We start from the raw sequence: 19,089 nt of genomic DNA, 5'->3' as shown, positions 1-19,089 counted from the left end.
GTGGGACTCCGTGACAAAGCCCAAACACTCTGGCAGTCTCAGTGTAGTGAGATTGGCAGCACCTGGCTATGGGCTCTGCACAGTAGCCGTAAGCATCACTCCTGTGTTTGCAGAGCAAAAGAATTGTAGGAGGCTTTACTGAAGTCGTAAACAAGGATAGCAGCAGCAGTTAACTTCTCAGCAATAATTTTGGGAAGGTTGTATTCATAAATACCATCTCATTTCACTAAGTTAAATTACTTAATCACAGAAAGTGTTTTGTGGTACCTAATTAAAAATAATACGATTTTCTTCGTAATTTTGGGGGGATTCTGTGTTTTCCCTGGTGATTGCTCACATTTGTGGCATGGAGTTCATGGTTTTTGCTGTTGTAAAAAAAAAAAAATCAAAATCAGAAGCATTAGGGGTTTTTTGTTGTTTTTCAGAGGCCACATTTAAGTGATTATAAGAGTAGGAAAGGACCAGAAGTCTGTTGCAAAGGTGACACTCACCCCATAGCTGTCCCCTGTAGGCTTGGCCTTTGCGTTACAACTCTTACGAGCAGTTTCTCAAACTTTTTTTTTTTTTTTGATGATGCAACTTTCTATTTCAAATACTGCACCTGGATGTGCAGCACTAAAAATACGATCTATTTGAACAGCACTGCAGTAATTTAAAATAAAGCTATGTTAGAATAAAGTCTGTCCCCTTGCTTTTCTAAAGTATAAGCCAGCAAGGGAACTACTAAGGAGTGAAGTTCTGTAGCAGCACTGAAATGTGGTTCTCAAAATAGTGTTTTCTGAGACTATGCACAAATACTTTATTCACTCTGTGGTTCTTCAGGCAGTTTTGAGAATTTAATATGTTTTCAAGACTTCCTGTGACACTTAGGAACCTCAGAGGCGTGTCTGCAGAGCACGGCATCATGCCAGAGATGTGTGTGTAAACTCCGGGTAAACCCACGTGTTGCAGTCATCGCAAAGAAACATTATATTGCCAGAAATACAAATTCAAGTTTCAAGAAACTTCGCAACATGGTCATTTAGCTTGACTGTAGCAAGAAATGGATGCTGTCCTAATGCTTGTGGCGCAGTACCTAATTATCACAATCTTGGTGATTTCTGCAGCGTTTTACATTATAGACAATAAGAATATTTTTGAGTAACAGTCAAAATCTCACTCCAAGTCAATGTATTACAAATAACAACTCACTGATCTAAAAGGACAAGTCAGTGTATTACAAGTAACAACTCACCGATCACAACTCACTAAAAGGAATGCATAATTTTCAGTGTGTAGCCTCAATCGGCAAAGGCCATGACGTATTCAAAACGATTGCTAACTTCTTTAAAATCTTTTTATAGCTTTTCATTTCATTAAAAGCTTATTCTGGTTAAATATGCCCATTTTATTAAATGTCAGAGATACCGCTAATATAATATAAAAAATATAAATGGATAGTCTCTTCATAATCACATTTTCCTCCTATTGAAACGAAGCAAACAGCCAAACATTGCCCTTATAATCCAGTTACAGGATCATTTGGGAAAAGCAAATGGTGCATCTATTTCTCTTGAATGCTGGAGTTTGTCAATTAATCTCTGTAAGAGAGGTTTGTCTAACTGAAATTTTGAATCACCTGTAAATAGCATGAAGCATGTTTACAGAAAACAGCTCCAAGAAGCTTAGCTGCTTTTTTTTTTTTTTTTCCAGTTGCAGAGAGCCAGTAGAAACCAGCTGAAAATTTGGCAGTAGATAAATTTAGCAGAGGTCTCAGCGTAACATAGAATTGCTGCAGATGCCACCATGATTTAAACCGAGCCAAACCCAGTATGAATTTAAAATCATTTGCTTCTTAATGTCATAACAGCATGTCCTGTTGGCGACAGCCTGAGTGTCCTTATTGTTCTAACAACAATAAAACAGCATCAGTGCAACCTAAGCCCCTGAGGCGGACATGGTTTGGTGCATGTGTCAAGGTACAGTGCGCTGAATCCTTATGCCTCTAGAGGCAGTTGACTTCCCATCTTCATGCCCGCGAGTATTTTTTTCTGTTTCCTATTTTTGTTCTGCGCCCGATTTGGAGAGTGTTTGGGGTTTGTTACAGCAGAAGGTTACCATTTGCTTGGTTTACAAAAAAAAAAATCCAAAAGGTTAAAATTGGGTGGTGGAAAAATGACATCACTCTTCAAAATTCAACCAACCCAATTGAACTAAGCGGATAAGTCCTGAACTTTATCATTTAGTCAGCTCTTTTAGTTAGTTTTTAGCTTTCAGCTGTGTGAGGCAGGGGCATGGATGAAGGATTTTGGGGAGAGGAAGTGGCAGCTGCTGGAGAAGTTGGTGTGCTTCACCTGCCTGCGCCTGAGCCCGCAGCACTGCGCTGCCGTTACCCAAAGAAACAGAAGGGCTGCATCCAGCTACAGTAATAAAAAATCATTTTTTTCTAATCTGAGAGAAACTGTGTTTACCTAAAAATGCACATTTTGGGAACATTAATCTCTCTGAAGAAATGAGAACATTGTAAGTAGCAGGGTAATTAACATCCCCAGAAATCTGATTTCAAGTTTGGCAGTAACACACACAACTTGATTAACAATCAGATGTAAAGTGTTGATTGATAACAGCTTTGGTTTACAATTCAGAATCCAGTATTGTGATATATAGCTGTGGTATACAAAGCTTTCTTTTCAATTGCAGTGTCACGTTCTTGCCAGAAATACATATTTTTTTCCTAAAAAATGTAATTCCCTGGATTTACATGAAAGCTTAAGGGGACCACAGTTCGCTGTTGACTATATTGTTTGCCATCTCCATTCACTCTTTCCAAGTATTGTAAATGATGCATTCGGTACAGATCTAGAAAAAAAATGTCTTCTGCTCTGCTGTCTTACTCCTTCTTGAATGCTGCCCCTGCTTTCTTGTTCTTTCTTCATTTAGATTTTTTAGGTATTGTTTCATATTCACTGCATGTAAGAGTTACAAAACCATAGTCTTTTCAAAAGATCATTTGATACTGCGGGCACGGCTAAAGAAAATGTCATGGATACGTTCTTTTGCATTTTATTTAAACGCACAAAGTCAAACTATCAATTTGTTTTGGAAACGTAAGCAATGAGATTTCTCTTTGTATTCGAATCCCGTCTGCGCTGCACATTTAACGGTGTGAAATATAATTTTTATAGGAGTTTCAGCCACAACTCTTCTGACTTCAGTTATTTTTGATCCAATTTCTAGCACGTCTTCTGAAAGCTACGTGGTGTCCGTGGGGTACGTGACTACGTTTTTGTTATAATTGCCCCTTGCACTTTTTTCATCTTCCTGGATTGAATAGGCAAGACCTATGAGTAACGAGAGAAAGAAAACAAACATTTAATCCAGAAAAGGGGAAATTGAGAGAGAAAATACAGTTGTAAATCATTTCTTCCCTTAAATTTGCCTCTGTGGATTTCCTCCACACAAATCACAAGTTGTGCCTCCTGATGCCGTTCAGTTGCAGATGAGATGGCCGCGAGCGCGGTTTCAACGCTCTCTGTGCCTGTAGCTGTTATGCTTCACAACGCCACCCTCGGGAAAAGGGGGGGAAGAAACGGTTTTCCATCAGTTTCCACTCCTTTTTTTCTCTTGCTGAAGCAACCTCAGCAGTGCTTCTGAAGGTGGCTTGCTGGCCCCAGCGTGCCTCAGCAGAGGTGCTGTGTTCAGGATGCTCTGGCAGTCAAAGAGCCTCCAAGGCAATAGTAAGAGAAGCTAATCACAGTCTTGGGGAAAGATAGGATATGGAGATGTTGCGTGAAGGGAGGGAGGGCTTAGGTTTGATATTAAAGGGAAATGTTCATGTTCGTGGCAGCTGGTGAACGGAACAGACTGTTTTTGCTCTCAGCATGTCCAGGTGCCTTGACATGATGATTATTTGATGTCTCTAAGAGAGGTTGCAGTCTGTCCAGATGGACAAAAAAGTACTTGCATGTTCATGCAGTGGACCATAACTTAGTTTGAAATATGTTGTTCTATTGGTGGTAAGGTATCTTTGTGAGATATGCAAGTTTTGTCTTTAATACGATATAGAGGTGATAAATTGAAATGGCCATAATTACAAAGAGCAAGTAAATCTCATTGAATCAACCATGTTAAAGCAACCTAACCATCTGCATTTTGGGTTCCTTTGCTTGGAACTTGATGATCTTCAAGATCCCTTCCAACTCAAACTGTTCTGTGGTTCTATGATCTTGATCTCCAGTGCCCTGTGTAGTTGTAGATCTGGAAAGGAACCTCCTTTGTGTTTACATGCTGCTCATCTGCAAGTAGAAGCTTGGATCCAATGGAATCGCACCTAAGGGCCTATCTGCTTCCAAGTAGGGTGCTGCAATTTCAGCTTTGATGTGCTTTATTTCTGATAGGAAAATAAATAAATAAGCAGAGCATTCATTTTTTAAGCTGATATGAAAGTCATGCGTAGCTCCTGATCTCAGAAGAGTCACGTGTAACCAAACCTACAAAGATTTGTAGGAGCCAGCTTCCCATAGATTTACCTAAGTGAGGACGAAAATGCCTTTGTGCAGCCTCGTTATAAACAATTAACAGCTCTGTGGAATTGGGTGTTGTTCTTAGCACAATTATCATGTTCTTCTCTGGTCCCTGAGGAGGACATGGATATTGTTTAGATACTTGGAAAAGTCACTACAACTCAGTAATGACAAGTCAAAATAGATTTAGTGACATGTCCAATCATAATTGCTGGAAATCTTTTCTTCCACTTGAAAATGTGTGTTCTTCCATTAGGAAAAATACTAGTAGTACATATTTCAGAAAGACATTTGGTTTCAGTTTCCTCTTCCTATCAAACTTGACTGCATTACCTCTTCTGTTATCCTGAGCATTAAAATATTTCATTTCAAAGTAACTTTTTTTTTCTGCAGTTACTTCTGTGAGGAAGATCTTACTGGTTAGGAATTATTCTTGGATCCCAAAGCCTTTTGGAAAACTTATTTCCAAAAGATAGTTTTATTTTACAGTCCCCACATAAAAAGTTAGTCTCGGAACAATTTAGAACTGGGCTTGACTAACTCTTCTGTTTCTGTAGTTCAGAATGATTATGCATGTCCCTGATTCTTGACTTGCTTTATAATCCATTTTTTCAGTGGAGCTTAATCTGTACCTCAGTCCGGTAGTCACAACCCACCTGATTAGCAAGGTAGAAAGTACCAGATCATGAGAAGGTATGGAGAAGGTACTGACTCTTTGTTCGTTTTAAGAAAAAGGAGCTTTTGAGAATAATGTTTAGAAGACAAATGGAAGGGGAAGCAAATACAAAATAGGAGTTTGACTGGGAGGAAGAGACATATTGTCTGATTTTTGGGTGGTCCTGTGTGGAGCCAGGAGTTGGACTGAATGATCCTTGTGGGTCCTTTCCAACTCGGGATATTCTATGGTTCTAAGAGAGAAAAGCAAAAGAGGAGATGGAAGAGGAAAAAGAGAAATGGCTGCAGAAGACAGCTCAGAAAAATGACAGCTGTTGCTGTTGACTGTTAGCCAGGATGAAACGTGTAGACAGAAAAACAAAAGCAGGAAGGTGTAGTAACCTCTCTAAGCAGCTTCGAACAGAAAATAGATTATCCTGTATGCTCACAAAGGAGCGTAGATAGCCTTCGTTTCCTAATAGCAAGCAATTTAATAGAATTGGCTGTAACTGGTGTGCTCAGACACAGTCACATTTCATCAGATGATCCTCCCTTCCCTGTATAGCAAGACACCTTAACTTGGAAACGCGGTCCCCCCCAGCCAGCCCTAACGGGCAGGATGTGCTGCAGTAATGTGCAAACACATGTCCTGTGCTTGCAGTGCTTCCTTCCCACATGGCCATAATGAAAGCTCTGTAGAGGAGTTTCTAATTTACTCTTACCCTGAAGGATAACATAAGCAATATGGGAATGTTGTTAAACATGGCATGTGTTGTTGCTGTGAGCTACTTTCTCCTTACGAGTTCTGTGGGTGAAAAGTGACTTGTTTCCTCAGAAGGCTTCTTACGCAGAGTACATCAATTGGTCACGGAGAAAATCATTAGAAGGCTTATGACAAGGCGCCCTAATAATAAAAAAAACCAAAACATAATTGCTGGCACTCAGCCTTGCAGCTCAGTGTGGGAACTTCTTCCCACATGATGGAGGGAGAGCAGTGTAAGCCCATGTACAGCACCTCTTTACATACACAAACATAAATAATTATAGTTAGTTCATGTCTTTTTGGAAGTGTAGTTAGTATCGTGCCTTGGCTGTATTCCACTCTTGATGTTTTCTTTATGAAAAAAGTAAATGTGTGTGTGGCCCTAAGTTAAATTTATGTTATAAATACACGCGATTAAAATTGACCCTATTGCTCATGTGCCAAAATTACCCCAGCAGGGGAATATGGAGAACCAAATTTATTGCTGTGGCTCCTCAATTCTTCTGCTGCTCCAGCTCCAGCCTCAACTCTCGCCAAAGCCAGGCTGAGAGCAGCGAGCGTTTCTGCTCTGTTATCAGGTACGCGGTGCCGGACGGGGACAGCTGGCAGAGTCATGGGCTCTTCTGGCTTTGGACCAGGGGCAAATTCCCCTCTGATGGGAAAATTCTCTGCCGGGCAGTTGTAACCAGATTATGCGCCCTTTAAATGCTTGCTCGCTGGGCAAAAACTGGTGCCGCCTTCCTGCAGCCTGAGATGCTGTCCTGTGACCTTCAGGGCGGTGGGAACGGCAGCAGAGATGAGCTGCGCTGAGTGTACAGCTCACCCGAAATCTCAGTTCTTCCAGGCTGAATAGTACCGTAAAAAGAAGCTTAAACATAATATGCTATTGAGATTTTTCCTGGCTCAGGGGAATCTGAAACACTAGGCACATGCAATATTTTTTACTGTGCTCATTTGCAGCTTGAATGGCTCTTTGGGGGTCAGCAGCAGAGCAGGGACTCTTTCACCCCTTGAGCAATGAAGCATTAAGTAAAAGTTATTTTTACCAATTAGTAGTGGCCTGTATGAAGCAAATCATTAGTCTTCAGTTATTAGCAGCCAGGTGTTCATGAAAAGTACCATGTGCAGCTAGCATTGTACATTACTGTTATTTGCAGTTGGAGTCAAGGCCAGTTGCTGAATTTGTGACATCTCCAGGCTGTCTCTGTGTGTTTCATTTTCTCCCCCCAGCCAAAAAGAAGCACGTTTGGAGTCATTGTGGAGGTTTCTTTTGTTGCTGCTGGTGTTGTGTGCCTCATGAGTGAATAAATAAGGGAACTGCAAACTCTCGATCAGTATTCTGAAGTCCTTAATATACACAATTCATAATGTAAAGATAAATATCATTATTGGTTACAATTTCATTTATAGGAGCAAAATTGCCGTGTCAGAGAAGTGAAAGTTGCAGTGCAAATTGCCCTTAATCAAACAAATTGTTTCTCTAGGGCAAGATTTTCACATACCCACTGGTCTGCATCATGAAGGAAATTTTAGGCAGCCAGCAGCATGATTTAAATTCTATTTAAGAACTTAAATAGCTCTTCTATACTGTGTTAAAAGTAAAAAGTGAGGAAGTTAAAGGGCGAAAATGGAATTGTATCTTTAGTGTTACTTCCACATTGAAATGCATGTTTAGCCTTGGTGTGTTTTGCAGGGGGATTCAGACCTATAGCTCCATGACTATATAGAATAACTAATAAAAGAAGAACAGTAAGAACAACTAATCAAATTCTGATACACCAAGTACTTATTGTGCAGAACTGACTTGAAACATGTAACTAGAAGGGCTGCTAGAAATCCTTGTTCATGTTTCTTGGAGTTGTGACGAGGGGCTTGGAGTGCGGCTTTCTCTTTCAGTACTTCAGATGTCTTATGATTTTCATCAGTGGCGAAGAAATTTCGATGGACGCCCTCCTTGGGGATGGTTTAAGGCCGGCGGAGGCAGGATGGTGGCGGGCCAGGCCGCGGCCTGTCAGCAGCAGCTGGTGAGGGACATCTGGTGGTGCGATCCGGCAGTAATAGCCGCACGCTCATGGCTGGAAATGCAGTTGCACTGTAGTAATTAAGGCAAAAATGTCATTACGTTTCTAATGTGATTACTTTTCCGTGTCGATATTACTCTAGAAACACTGAAGCATGTTTACATTTCAGTTTGTGTATGGTTTTATCTTACTGGGAAAGTAGAAACTAAGGCCCTGTTCTTGAGCTGGCAGCTTGCAGACATAATGTGTCCAAAACCCTCACCTCAAAAGACACTTAACTTACAGCCAATTGTAGGTTTTAAAACATACTCGTGATATTGGAGAGCAGTTCTGTGGGTAGAGTGGGTATATGTAAACCCTGTGCCTTTGGGCTCGTAGTTCTGCCAGGGCTTTGCTGTGATCTCTGGGCAAAGCTCCTTCCCTTTGTTTCACTCTGTCAGTCGCTCGTCAGTCCATCCCTCAGTCCATCGTTTTGTCAAAGTGCTACAGTAATTTTCAGCTTCTGAATCCCATACGGAAGGGATCGTAACAAGTAAAATGTTTATGTGTCTTTGCTTTCAAAGTTCTATATTAATTAAAGATACAGCAAACAATTTATTTGGGCAAGGTTACCTTGGACCCCTCTAGATCCTATATTTTAGGTGCCATCATTTTGAAAGAGAAACTCTTCAGGATGGGTTTTCTGGTGTTCTGTGTAACTGTGCCAAGTACTTACTTAGCACTGTGCACGTAGTAACAAAACCAAGTCCTTTGAAATGCATTCAGGGCCTTACCCATGGGTTGAGTGCTGTGAGGTTTTACCACCACCCCACAAGGCTCTCACCTGCCAGGACAAAGCCAGACTTTGTTGATCTGTGAACATCTGTCAGCACAGAACATGTCTCAAAGCTTTCCGTGACTTCTGTCTTCTCCTGTCCAGACTTTCAAGTGAAGAGGGAAGGGAAGCAAGGGACTCTTCCTTCTTGTTAGCACACGCAGTAACAGTTGGAGTGATGGTCTGTCTGCATAACCAGGGAAATGGAGCCCAATTCAAGGCCAGTATCATCAGTAACGCTGAGCTGGAAGCAAGCCACTCTTTCATTATGTTCCTCCTGCTGTTCTTATACATCCAGCCATCAGCAGCATGCTCTGGCCACATGTGCCGCCTTCTGGGAACCAGTGCTGTCTGGGGGGACAGGCATAGACTTTCCAGGGACGTCTTGGTCTTTGCAGGCAGAAGGAGAAGGGTTGTGTTTGTCCACTCTTGCTTATGAAGATCCTGCAACTGCTGTATGGTTTCCTCTTCAGTAAATGAAGTGGTGATGTTGATAAGTTACTAGATAAATATTGTGTCAGGAGTGCATTTTTACAATGATGTATTCCCCATGCAATTTCATAGAAAGAGAAAGGGGAAAAAGTACAAGTGCCAGCTCTTTGCTTTCCTGTCAGCTCGGCTCTGGTGCTCTGAGAAGTCTTCCAGGAAGGATCTGTAGCAGCTGCAAGCTTCAACTGCATTCATAGTATGTTGTGCAGAAAACACTCAAAAACACGAAACTTTCACAGCCAGTTACAGACTCTTTACTGTGGTTATTCGTATAAGAAACCTTCTTGTGTGCAAAGTACAATTATCTCAATATCAAAATTAAGTAGGGTGGGTTTTCTATTGAGGTTCAGTCCTTCTTTGTCTCCTTGCAATAGCATTTATGTTTTGTAAAACTCATTATTTTTTTCCCATAAAGTAGCAGTCCTTTGTCACATTAAATTCTTTTATTCCCCCAGCGATTTCTGTCACCATCCTTTAAAAATTTCTCCACTCTTGGTTTTGTTAAAAGAGAGAAGCACTGGCATTTATATACGTTTTACTCTTTGTTTCTAAGATGTTCCAAGGCTGTGGTGACAGCTATGATGTTGGGGATAGCCGCAGCGTTGTTACAGACTTGCTGTTTTCCATTAATGAGACACTGGTGTTCATCCGCAGCCTTTCAGCGTCATACTTCATCTATAAAACTCATCTACAAGCAATCCATTATAAAAATATTGTTGTTTTTATATTTCAGGTGCAAAGATGGCTTGAAAGGATTTACATACTCTGCACTGAAGTAAGTAAGGAAAGTAGTTCTGTGAGTATGTAGCTTAAAGTGCATATTTCAAGGAATTGTGCGTGGTGAAAGCTGCCTTGTATGAAATGAGTTTTCCTAAAAGTTTTCCTAAGAAAAAACACACTGCTCTAAAAATTTCCAAATGGGGATATGCAGCATATTTTAAAGAAAGCATAATATGCTGGCAAGAGAGGAATCTTTTCATATTTTGGGCTATTATAGAAAGGAAATACAGGTGCACGCTTACATGTTTTTGAAGGAGCGCTGTCTTCTCTTTTTCTAAAACTGGGATTCATGATTCCTACTATTCTCCTGGAAGCAAAGGGCTGCTGTGCTTTTTCCTGGAGTTTATTTTCTGTATTTACAAAATGTTGAATGAATACAACAGTAGTTGTATGACCAGCACCCAAATGAAGCATGGACTTTTAGCATACTCCTTTGAGATATCGTGTGCCACTAAACCTTCTATCTGTCCTAGTAATACTGGCTCTCCTAGAATGTACTGTGCAATGGGACTTCTGGTGGTACTCACCCATTTGTGGAGTTATACAAAATTCTCCTTTCTTTGTGCCTTATGTCAAAAGCGTGAAGAGATGTTATTTTATCTCTCCCTTACATACTCTGCTACCTGTCTCCCACTAAGATAGCCCAGTGCATGCACAGTATCAGCTTACAGGTGAAGAGAAAAACTGAACTGAAGTCAAATAAAAATGAGCTGTGGTTGGTGGTGGAAAATACAGAGCTTGCAGCGATAGTTAAATAGTTAAATAATTAATTGTGTAATCCATAAATCTGGACATGAAACACTCCTATGACAACCTGCAAAAACAGTGTTCTCTGAAATTTGCTGAGAAATTCTGTCACAAACCAAATGACAAAGTTTTTATACCTTTGCCACCCTCAGCAAGACTACCTCATGACAGTGTAGCTTCAAATACAGTGCAGAGTGTTAGGAAACAGTATGTCTTATCATCATGACCTCCTTTGCCCTTGATACACAATAATTCTACACGTAGGATGAACCCGTATATTGGCAGTATCAACTTCTGGGCAGAGAAAGAGGCCTGAAGATGATGCCAAGCAAAATGAAGCTGATGCTCTTGGTGAGAGCAAAAACATTTTGAAGATTAAAAAAAAAAAAAAACACAGATATTTTATAAAAATACCATAGTAATTATCAATCTTTATGCAACCCCATTTTGCTGGAGACTTCCCCAGTAATGTTCATGTGCCTAGTTTTAAAAAGAATCCTGGCAGCAATGTTGGCCATTATCTGAAGTTTACCTAAAGTTTATGTCAGTGGGTTGGTCTTTTCCAGGAGATACAAGTTTTGGCACCTGTTTAGGATGCATCTTCTTTTGCATACCTGTGGGTAACTTCAGGCTTGTTGTAAAGACTTTTAGAGTTCTGTATTAGAGACTTCAGAGCCTTTATATATTTTTGAGTTATTTATATTACTGTTGTTTTGTTCTCTTTTGTTTCTTTCTTTCAGGTTCATTGTAGGGAAAGAAGAAATCCCAACTCATTCATTTTCACCTGAAGCAGCATTTTCAAAAACAGATAGAAAGATAAAGCATTGTGAAAAAATATCACAACGAATGAACTTATTGGCTCTAACAAAAAAGCTCATGGACAAAGTGTGAGTCAAAAGAAAACAAAAGAAAAACAAAACAAAATGAGTCATTTTTACTTAGCTCCTTTTAATGTTTTGTTACACTGTATTTGACAATTTTACAATACTTTTGCTTTGCATTTAAGTGTTTTGCAATTCATTTTTACTGGATAATTAACAGTATCAAATTATGAACTCTAACAAAAATGAAATTTAAGACCTGTATGTCATATCAGGGATTCAAAACGACTTGCAGTGTGCCATTTTCTAACAAGGGATTGTAAGTTCAGCCCATTCTAAATGGCAGAGTGGTATTTGGTTTTTTGCTGCAGGACTGGCTCATGGCATGGTTCCAGTAGTGCTGGTAGTGATATTAAGAAGGGAAAACCACACAGCAGCACTCCTTATTTAGGTCACCTTAAGTTACCATAACATCATCTTTTTTGGGACCTACATCCCTGTATTGCATAAAGTAGTACTGCCTAAGAGCAGGACTCATAACACTGGGCCTGCCTCCTATGTCAGGAAGTTCCCAAGCAAAAGTGAATCTACAACTGTTTTACCCGAGGTCAGACCTACGACATCTGAAGTTAGATAAGATCGGTTCCTTCCTGTCTACAGAATGCAATTTACTGTCCTTTACTATGAGCTTAAAGAAGTGACATCAGACAGCTTTTCAGGCTGGCACGTTCAAATGTTCTGCTTCTGCTGTGCTTGATTTGTCTGCTTCAGACACATTCGGCACCACGAGGAGACACTTGCTATAGGGACAGCGGCATTACAAATAGAGTGGGGATCTGATCATGTCACACCTGCGACTTCACTTCCACTGACTTCTTCAGGAGCCAGATCTTATTTATGGCCAGATCTTTCTCTACTCAAGCACAAGAAAGAAGTCTGCAAAGTGCAGTGTGTAGTGGCTTACCTTACTTGCTCGCATAATGAGCTAACATGAGCTGGCCAACATCAGGGGGGGACTTCCTATGATTTGTTGTGTCTTCAACTTGAAAAATATGAGGGAAATCAGCAGTGGCTTTTCAGGCAAGTCTGTATTAGATAAAAAAAAAAATCTACAAAGAGAAAAAGCTGTGAGCTGTGCGCAGATTCTTTTAGCTGAGTTGTTTATAACTATTTTGTCTTAAATACTCCATATTCAGTTTGTTAGTTCATAGCTCTTCCACTAGGATTAAATACTAGGATTGAGGGTCTGTGTGTGAAGAAGAATATGTTTTCTTTAAGGTTTTGAAACTCCCTACTCAGATGTTCAGAAAACTTCCAATTTTGAGTCCTAATGCTCTCACAGCTTTCTCTTCCATATGGTTCTTTTCAAAATAATTGAGTCTAAATGCCTGTAACCTGATCACATTCTCATTACAATTTTTGCTACATAAACTGACCTCACAGATGATTTATAGCCATTAGACTTTATAGTACATGATTCAAAACTTCCAAGATATTTGGCACAGTATATAAATTGTGTAATTTATTTCGTATTAAAACTTGCATACTTGGCTATAGCAAAATATAATGTTCAGACCTGGTATGACATTACTTCTTTATAATTCTACATAATACAGGGCTAACAACTGCATAATCCATGAATCTCACCATCCCAAGCCAGTCTCTTTTATATGCTGAAGGTCAAATTTGCAGTCTGAAATAAGAGCCACACAAAAATCTGTGCAGGAGGAGAATTTACCCAGTAGTGAAATGCTTATAATTGAAGGAAGTCTCACAGGGTATCTCTGTGCACTTGTATGGTCTATATTGCCTTCCAATAGACCTTAAAATGCTATGAAAAATGTAAGGACACAGATACTCAGTCAAATATGCTTCCAGAACCATGGAGTGCAGACAGACTGGGAAGGGTAATCCCACTAGAGTTCTGTGCCATAGCTTCTCCTTGTTGAGAAGCAGAAAATTTGTTGCTTAATTTTGTATTTATAGGTATGGCATGGCAAGAAAAGAGATTGGATCAACGTAAGTGTGCAGACACTTCTGGTGCACAACGAGAGCATTGTTTCTTTTTATTGTCCTTTTATGGCATCATAAAAGCTCACAGTGCCCTTCAGTAGGTAATGGGAAAAATTGTGGTGGGAAAATAACACTTTATGTATTTTTAGGCAAGTAAAATTTATGAAGTCTCCTGTTGATTACACTGAAAACAGCTAAAAGTTAATATGTGTTTCATTGTGCTTTTTGCAGGTGCAAACATGGCCCAAGGCATAGATGCTGTAAACACTATGAAGATAATTGCATTTCATATTGTATTAAAGTAAGTGCAGAAGACGTTAGATTGACAAACTCTGGCAAACACAGGGTAAAAGTCTTTGGTCAGAAAAAACGTATACTTCGGAAATAAGAAAGGAGTCTGTTACTCATTCTTTCTCCAATGAAAATGTGACAAGCCTGAAAACAGATTTTCTCAATTTAGGATGGGACAGGGGTTAAAGTTTTCTCATCTTTAGCTGAAGTGAATGAATAAAGTAAAATGTGTCAGGGGGAAATGGACTGGTGAGCCAGGAACGTGTTTAACTATGTGATGCACTTCGCGGCTGAGCCCACTTGTGACTCCACCCGAAATAAAGCACCTGGAATGTGCTGCTTCGGCAGGCAGAGCAGCAGCAGCGTGCATACAGTTGTGCGTGTCTGGCACACTGGGGCTGGCTTTGGGCTCACTCTCCCATTCGTTTATTTTAAGGGGTCAGGGTAATGAGAGATTGCTCCCAGTTGCTGTGCACAGGAAGAGCTAGCCGTGCCCAGTGGCATAATTTGTCCTCCTTTACAATGGGATCAGCGCATATTTTTTCAGAGGAGTGCTGTATAGAGGAGGCTGTTTTGGCTGGCGTTAGATCGGCACAGGTGGTACCACCTGCTATGCCTTTTTTCAGAGCTGTTTAGACTACAGAAGATCTTGATCTCTTAATAATTTACTAATTTTTATTTATGGAGCAGCAGAAATTGATTTGAGCATTTTCAGATGCTTTATTTTGAAAGACAATTTTTAAGAATTTTTTATGCAGTTTATGTTATCTCAGAAGAGGTGTGGTTATGTTTACCATCAGAAGAGATCTAGCACATTAAGTATTTGTATGTAGTGTATCATTCTGTGTTGTTCACACTGCAGTATATTAGCATACCACTGTGTAACATATATATAAGTTGCACTGAACTTGGCGGGACCTGAGACAGTGCTTAAGTGTTCTGACGAATTAGGATTCGAAAAGATAGTAGAGCCTTCACAAACAGTTTAGCGTAGTTTTGTCACCTTTCTGTTGTAGGTATTATATATTTAACAAAAACTTGAATAAAATAATAATTTTGTTTTGGCCTTGGAACTAGGAGGAGGAATCACCCACCACCTTATTTACCGTTACTCTGTTCAGAATTTGCCTGTCTTGAAAGCTGTTGCATTTTATCTCTTGTAATGGCACACAAGGTATTAGCAAAAATTTTGCATGGCTTCAGTATAGAAAGGTCTTGTTCAGGGGCTAACTGAAGACAGCAATCAAAAGGCAGTTACAGGGTATATGAGACTAGAGTGGATTATTTACATACAATTCTTTGCTTAATAATTTATTCTATAAAACAGTAATTTATATTACATTTCTTATTGGTGGCACCCACATACAACCGTCAAGATAAGTCAGCATTATACGCACAAATGTAAAAATAGTGCCCAACTTCCTAGGATCTTTTGTTTCCTGGTTGCATGGTAATAGATCTACAGAGTGCTACAGGTTTGGCAGTTGGATAGGTTTGTGAAACTTTGCTGCATCAAATTAGGTTTTTCTTCTCAACCTCTCACCACTGTCTCAGTCCATTTGCTATCTCATTCATGGGTTGTGCCTTTTCTTTAGGGTGTTGTTTTTTTCAAGCTCAGCACCATGTGGGTATGCATCTATCAGTACCCTCATAACCCTATATTATTTTAGAAGCACTGCTAGAATAAACATAGGGATTTCTCTTTGTGTACTAGTAATAGAATTGATACCTCTTCTCTGTGGAAAACTGTCTTAATCTTCTAGAAGATTGTTTTTGCTTGTGACTTCGTAAATAAGAAGAAAGGTGATTCTGCTATTACGGAATACAATGAGTTTGAAGTGCCTTTGAAATAGAAGGGTGACAAAGGAATAGAAGTTAATAGTGTTGAATCATTCTAGTGGAGGGACCAAATCTCATTTCAGGTTGAGAGTTCCTCAAATTACAGCAGACTGGGCCCACACTACACCCCTTACTGTTTTTTGGGGGTGGGGAAAGGGAGACATGTTAATGATGAGAAGAACAGGAAAAATTTTAAAGGGGGTATTCAGAACTGTCTGTCCACTTCAGTTGTTTATTCAGCATCATTTTGTTCACATTTCATATACCCGGGGGGATGAGGGGAGAAGCTATAATGAAAACCCAGCGTTCAGCTCCCATTGGAGCAGAAATAAATCTTGACCTGACTAAAAATGAAGAAAAAAAATAGTTTCAAAGGCTATTATCTCTGTAGAGAAATCAATTATGCATTTGAACTATACTTCATACTTGTATCAGTCTTGTATAATATTATAGTATAAATCATTCTTGACTGCAATAATATAACTGGGGAAATACCAATGAAGTCAGATCTTTGAATTTCCTGCATTTCTCTGACTGGTTTTTATTAAAATGTGAGGGAAAAGTGTTATTTTTATGTATTTGGGTTTTTAAAGGTCCAAGATTCTGAAAGCGTGTTCAGTTCTCTCAAGGGCTCTACTTGCAGTCAGCCAGTAATAACTGTCTGGAGGCACAATTTAATCGTGGTGTTGTAGTTCTAGTTCTGTAACAGGGGTTTCTAATCTGATACTGATCAGATGAGCTGTTTATTGCCAAAATTTTCCCTCTGTACTATATATTCCCTTACCGTTGAGCATCTTGTCTTCCCAATATCATATCTGTGCTAAATTGCCATTGCATGCGCTTTCTCTGCTGCTTCATACTTCAGTGCACATTAGTAGTGGACATAATACGTGATAGCTTTTATGTAGCGTCTAATAATGACGTTAACACCTGATTTCATCAGCTTCCCTTCTGATTCTGAATACGTGCAATGCAAAATACCTTGGTTTTGTAAATGCTTGAGGTGAGCCTGACAGGCTAACGGAGGCAGTTGAACTGTATTTTTCTTTTGTGATTCCTATTGATTACAATGAGGAAAACTTAGCCAGGAGCAGTTTCTTTTTTTCTGTCAGTGCTGCAGATGATAACAGGTGGCTCACACAAGGTACCCGATGAGGAATATGACCAAAATGAATATGAGATTATTTTCTAATGATTGTAGCTGGATATTCTGTCTCTTGATTGAACATGGGCTACTGTATACCCAGTATAAAGATTTTTTTTTCTTTTGCTGTACGTGAACAGAGTTATTTTAGATAACTTAACTAATTCCTAGTACATTGCAACAGGTTGACTCGGTTTTGGTATGTTCCTGGACTCTGTTTATGTGCACATGTGTATATCTGGATGTGAGTTATAGCCAATATCTTGACTGTATTATTAACTTTCTAAGAAATATATTTCTCAAAAGAATTATTCCATGAGTTTAGCAGATATGTAGTTTTACTGTGCTGCTACATCTGGCTGATCTGAGTCCCAATTTTAAATTTCAGTGGAGAAATAGCTTGTAGCAGGGTTTACTTATCTCACTTAAGTTTATTATGGTTTCCTACATACACTTTACAGTTTCCTACCTCCTTTATTATTTGAGGTCTTTTTATGGAAGATAAAAGTAACAATATCATGCATTGATTACATGATCTAAAATGTAATACTTTTTGTGACTTTGAAAAGCACTGATAAATATGTGATATGTATTCACCTGGTTGATTTAATGAGCTAAATGGAAAGACTTTGTGCACTACTTACTGCTGCTTGCTGTGCATCAAAACTAAGCCTTAATCCTGCAGTTCAGCACTTCTAAGTTTGCAACTCATAAAAATAAAATGGCGGGTATATATTTGACTCTTTGCCAGCTGGAACTGAAGTGTGTCCTAATGTGGTGTTCCTCATCCCATCTGAATGGTCTTTCCTACAGCCAGGAAAAAAAATCAAATGTACCTTATTGTTGTTTGTTCTCATTGGGCTTTGATCATAACTGGTATTTTTAGGACTTTCTTTTTATATAATGGTACCTGGTACTGTGATCATCTCTTTTATTTTTTAATTTTTTTTTCAAGACGAGGGCTGTGTACTTCATGCTAGATTACGTCTTCATTTGAGGTGCGGATTTATGATCATCTTAACTTTGACATTTTAACTACACAAAATTCACAGTGCACTTAGAACTCTGCCTACCCATACGTACCTTTCAGTCAGCATTTTCATTACATGATCACAAAGCACTGGGTCAGTAGCTGTTCAGTAAGGACAATTTACGTACCTTTAAATGTAGTAGAAGAAATGGAAAATTTTCATGCATAGCTATAGGATCATAGCTATTTCACTGAGAGGGTGGTGAGGTACTGGAACCCAGCGGAGCTGTGGATACCCCATCCCTGGAGGTGTTCAAGGCCAGGCTGGATGGGGCTTTGAGCAACCTGGTGTGGTGGGAGATGTCCCTGCAGGCGGGTGGAACCAGATGGTCTTTAAGGTCCCTTCTGAGCCAAGCCGTTCTATTATTCTATGATATGATCACCAGATGACACAAAATTGTTTCTTCCACTTGATTCCTGTAAACACTTATTGAGTGTTGTCAGGGAGAGTAATTGTTTCAAGAAGTTTATTACTGGATGTGTAACCAGAATAGTTTTATGAGCTTTATGATGCATTCGAAAGTTCTACAGGAGGCAAAAATGTTTGGAGTTTCTGAGTTGGAAAGGTTGCTCAACTGAGGCCACTGTCTCTACAATTATCTGAGTGTCCCTGAGTACGCTCTGAAAAATGGGCTGGAGAAATCATGAGCATTGGGTCCTGCCTTATTTGCCAACGACGAGTGCACGGCAGTCAGATAGCTTTCAGATGAGGTATCTTCCGTCCAAACAATGGATAGATTTTATTCAGAATTCTCTAAGAAGTTCAGCCACAGGGTAAGAATGATGATAGGAAGCTTTGGAGGAAGTTACACGAAACCGGGGAAGAGGATTTTGAAAGAAACAGTCAATGTAGTTTTGTGATGAGATGTAAAATAGCAGATTCATATCTGAGGTGGAAGAGGAAGAAAAAATCATCTGAACCCACATTATCTTTTTTCAGTATTTCTGGACAAAATCTCCCCTTCGGGTCTGTACTTTATATTGCTGCACACTTCCCGAAGCCTCCAGTTTGGTTGAGGGAAAGTACATGAGCATGTGCCAAGCCATCAGGGTCGATTTCTAATTCTCCCACTTTCTGAAATTTATCTTGTGTGGAATTTTACTGCTTTAGTGCTTTCTCCAGACATTTGAGTGTAAAAGTGCTCTTTTTTTTCCCACTACATTACTTTCCTCTGTGTACC

General features: G+C 39.6%; 1 protein-coding gene across 2 annotated transcripts in view; it reads left to right on the top strand.

Moving 5' to 3' along the window:
- TMEM135 (transmembrane protein 135) overlaps window positions 1–19,089 on the top strand; it is a 181,100-nt gene that overhangs the window by 150,256 nt on the left and 11,755 nt on the right. The window contains exons 7-10 of one of the 2 annotated variants that reach the window (XM_083796595.1): window positions 3,217–3,249; window positions 9,977–10,018; window positions 11,511–11,657; window positions 13,836–13,905. In XM_083796595.1, coding sequence (XP_083652721.1) covers window positions 3,217–3,249; window positions 9,977–10,018; window positions 11,511–11,657; window positions 13,836–13,905 — 292 coding nt within the window. The remainder of the gene's footprint in view (window positions 1–3,216; window positions 3,250–9,976; window positions 10,019–11,510; window positions 11,658–13,835; window positions 13,906–19,089) is intronic. The other variant, XM_083796596.1, reaches the window with a different exon arrangement.

The sequence above is a fragment of the Anser anser genome (assembly GCF_964211835.1).
Source record: "Anser anser genome assembly, chromosome: 1".
Lineage (NCBI taxonomy): Eukaryota > Metazoa > Chordata > Aves > Anseriformes > Anatidae > Anser > Anser anser.
This window is presented reverse-complemented; position numbering and strand designations above follow the sequence as displayed.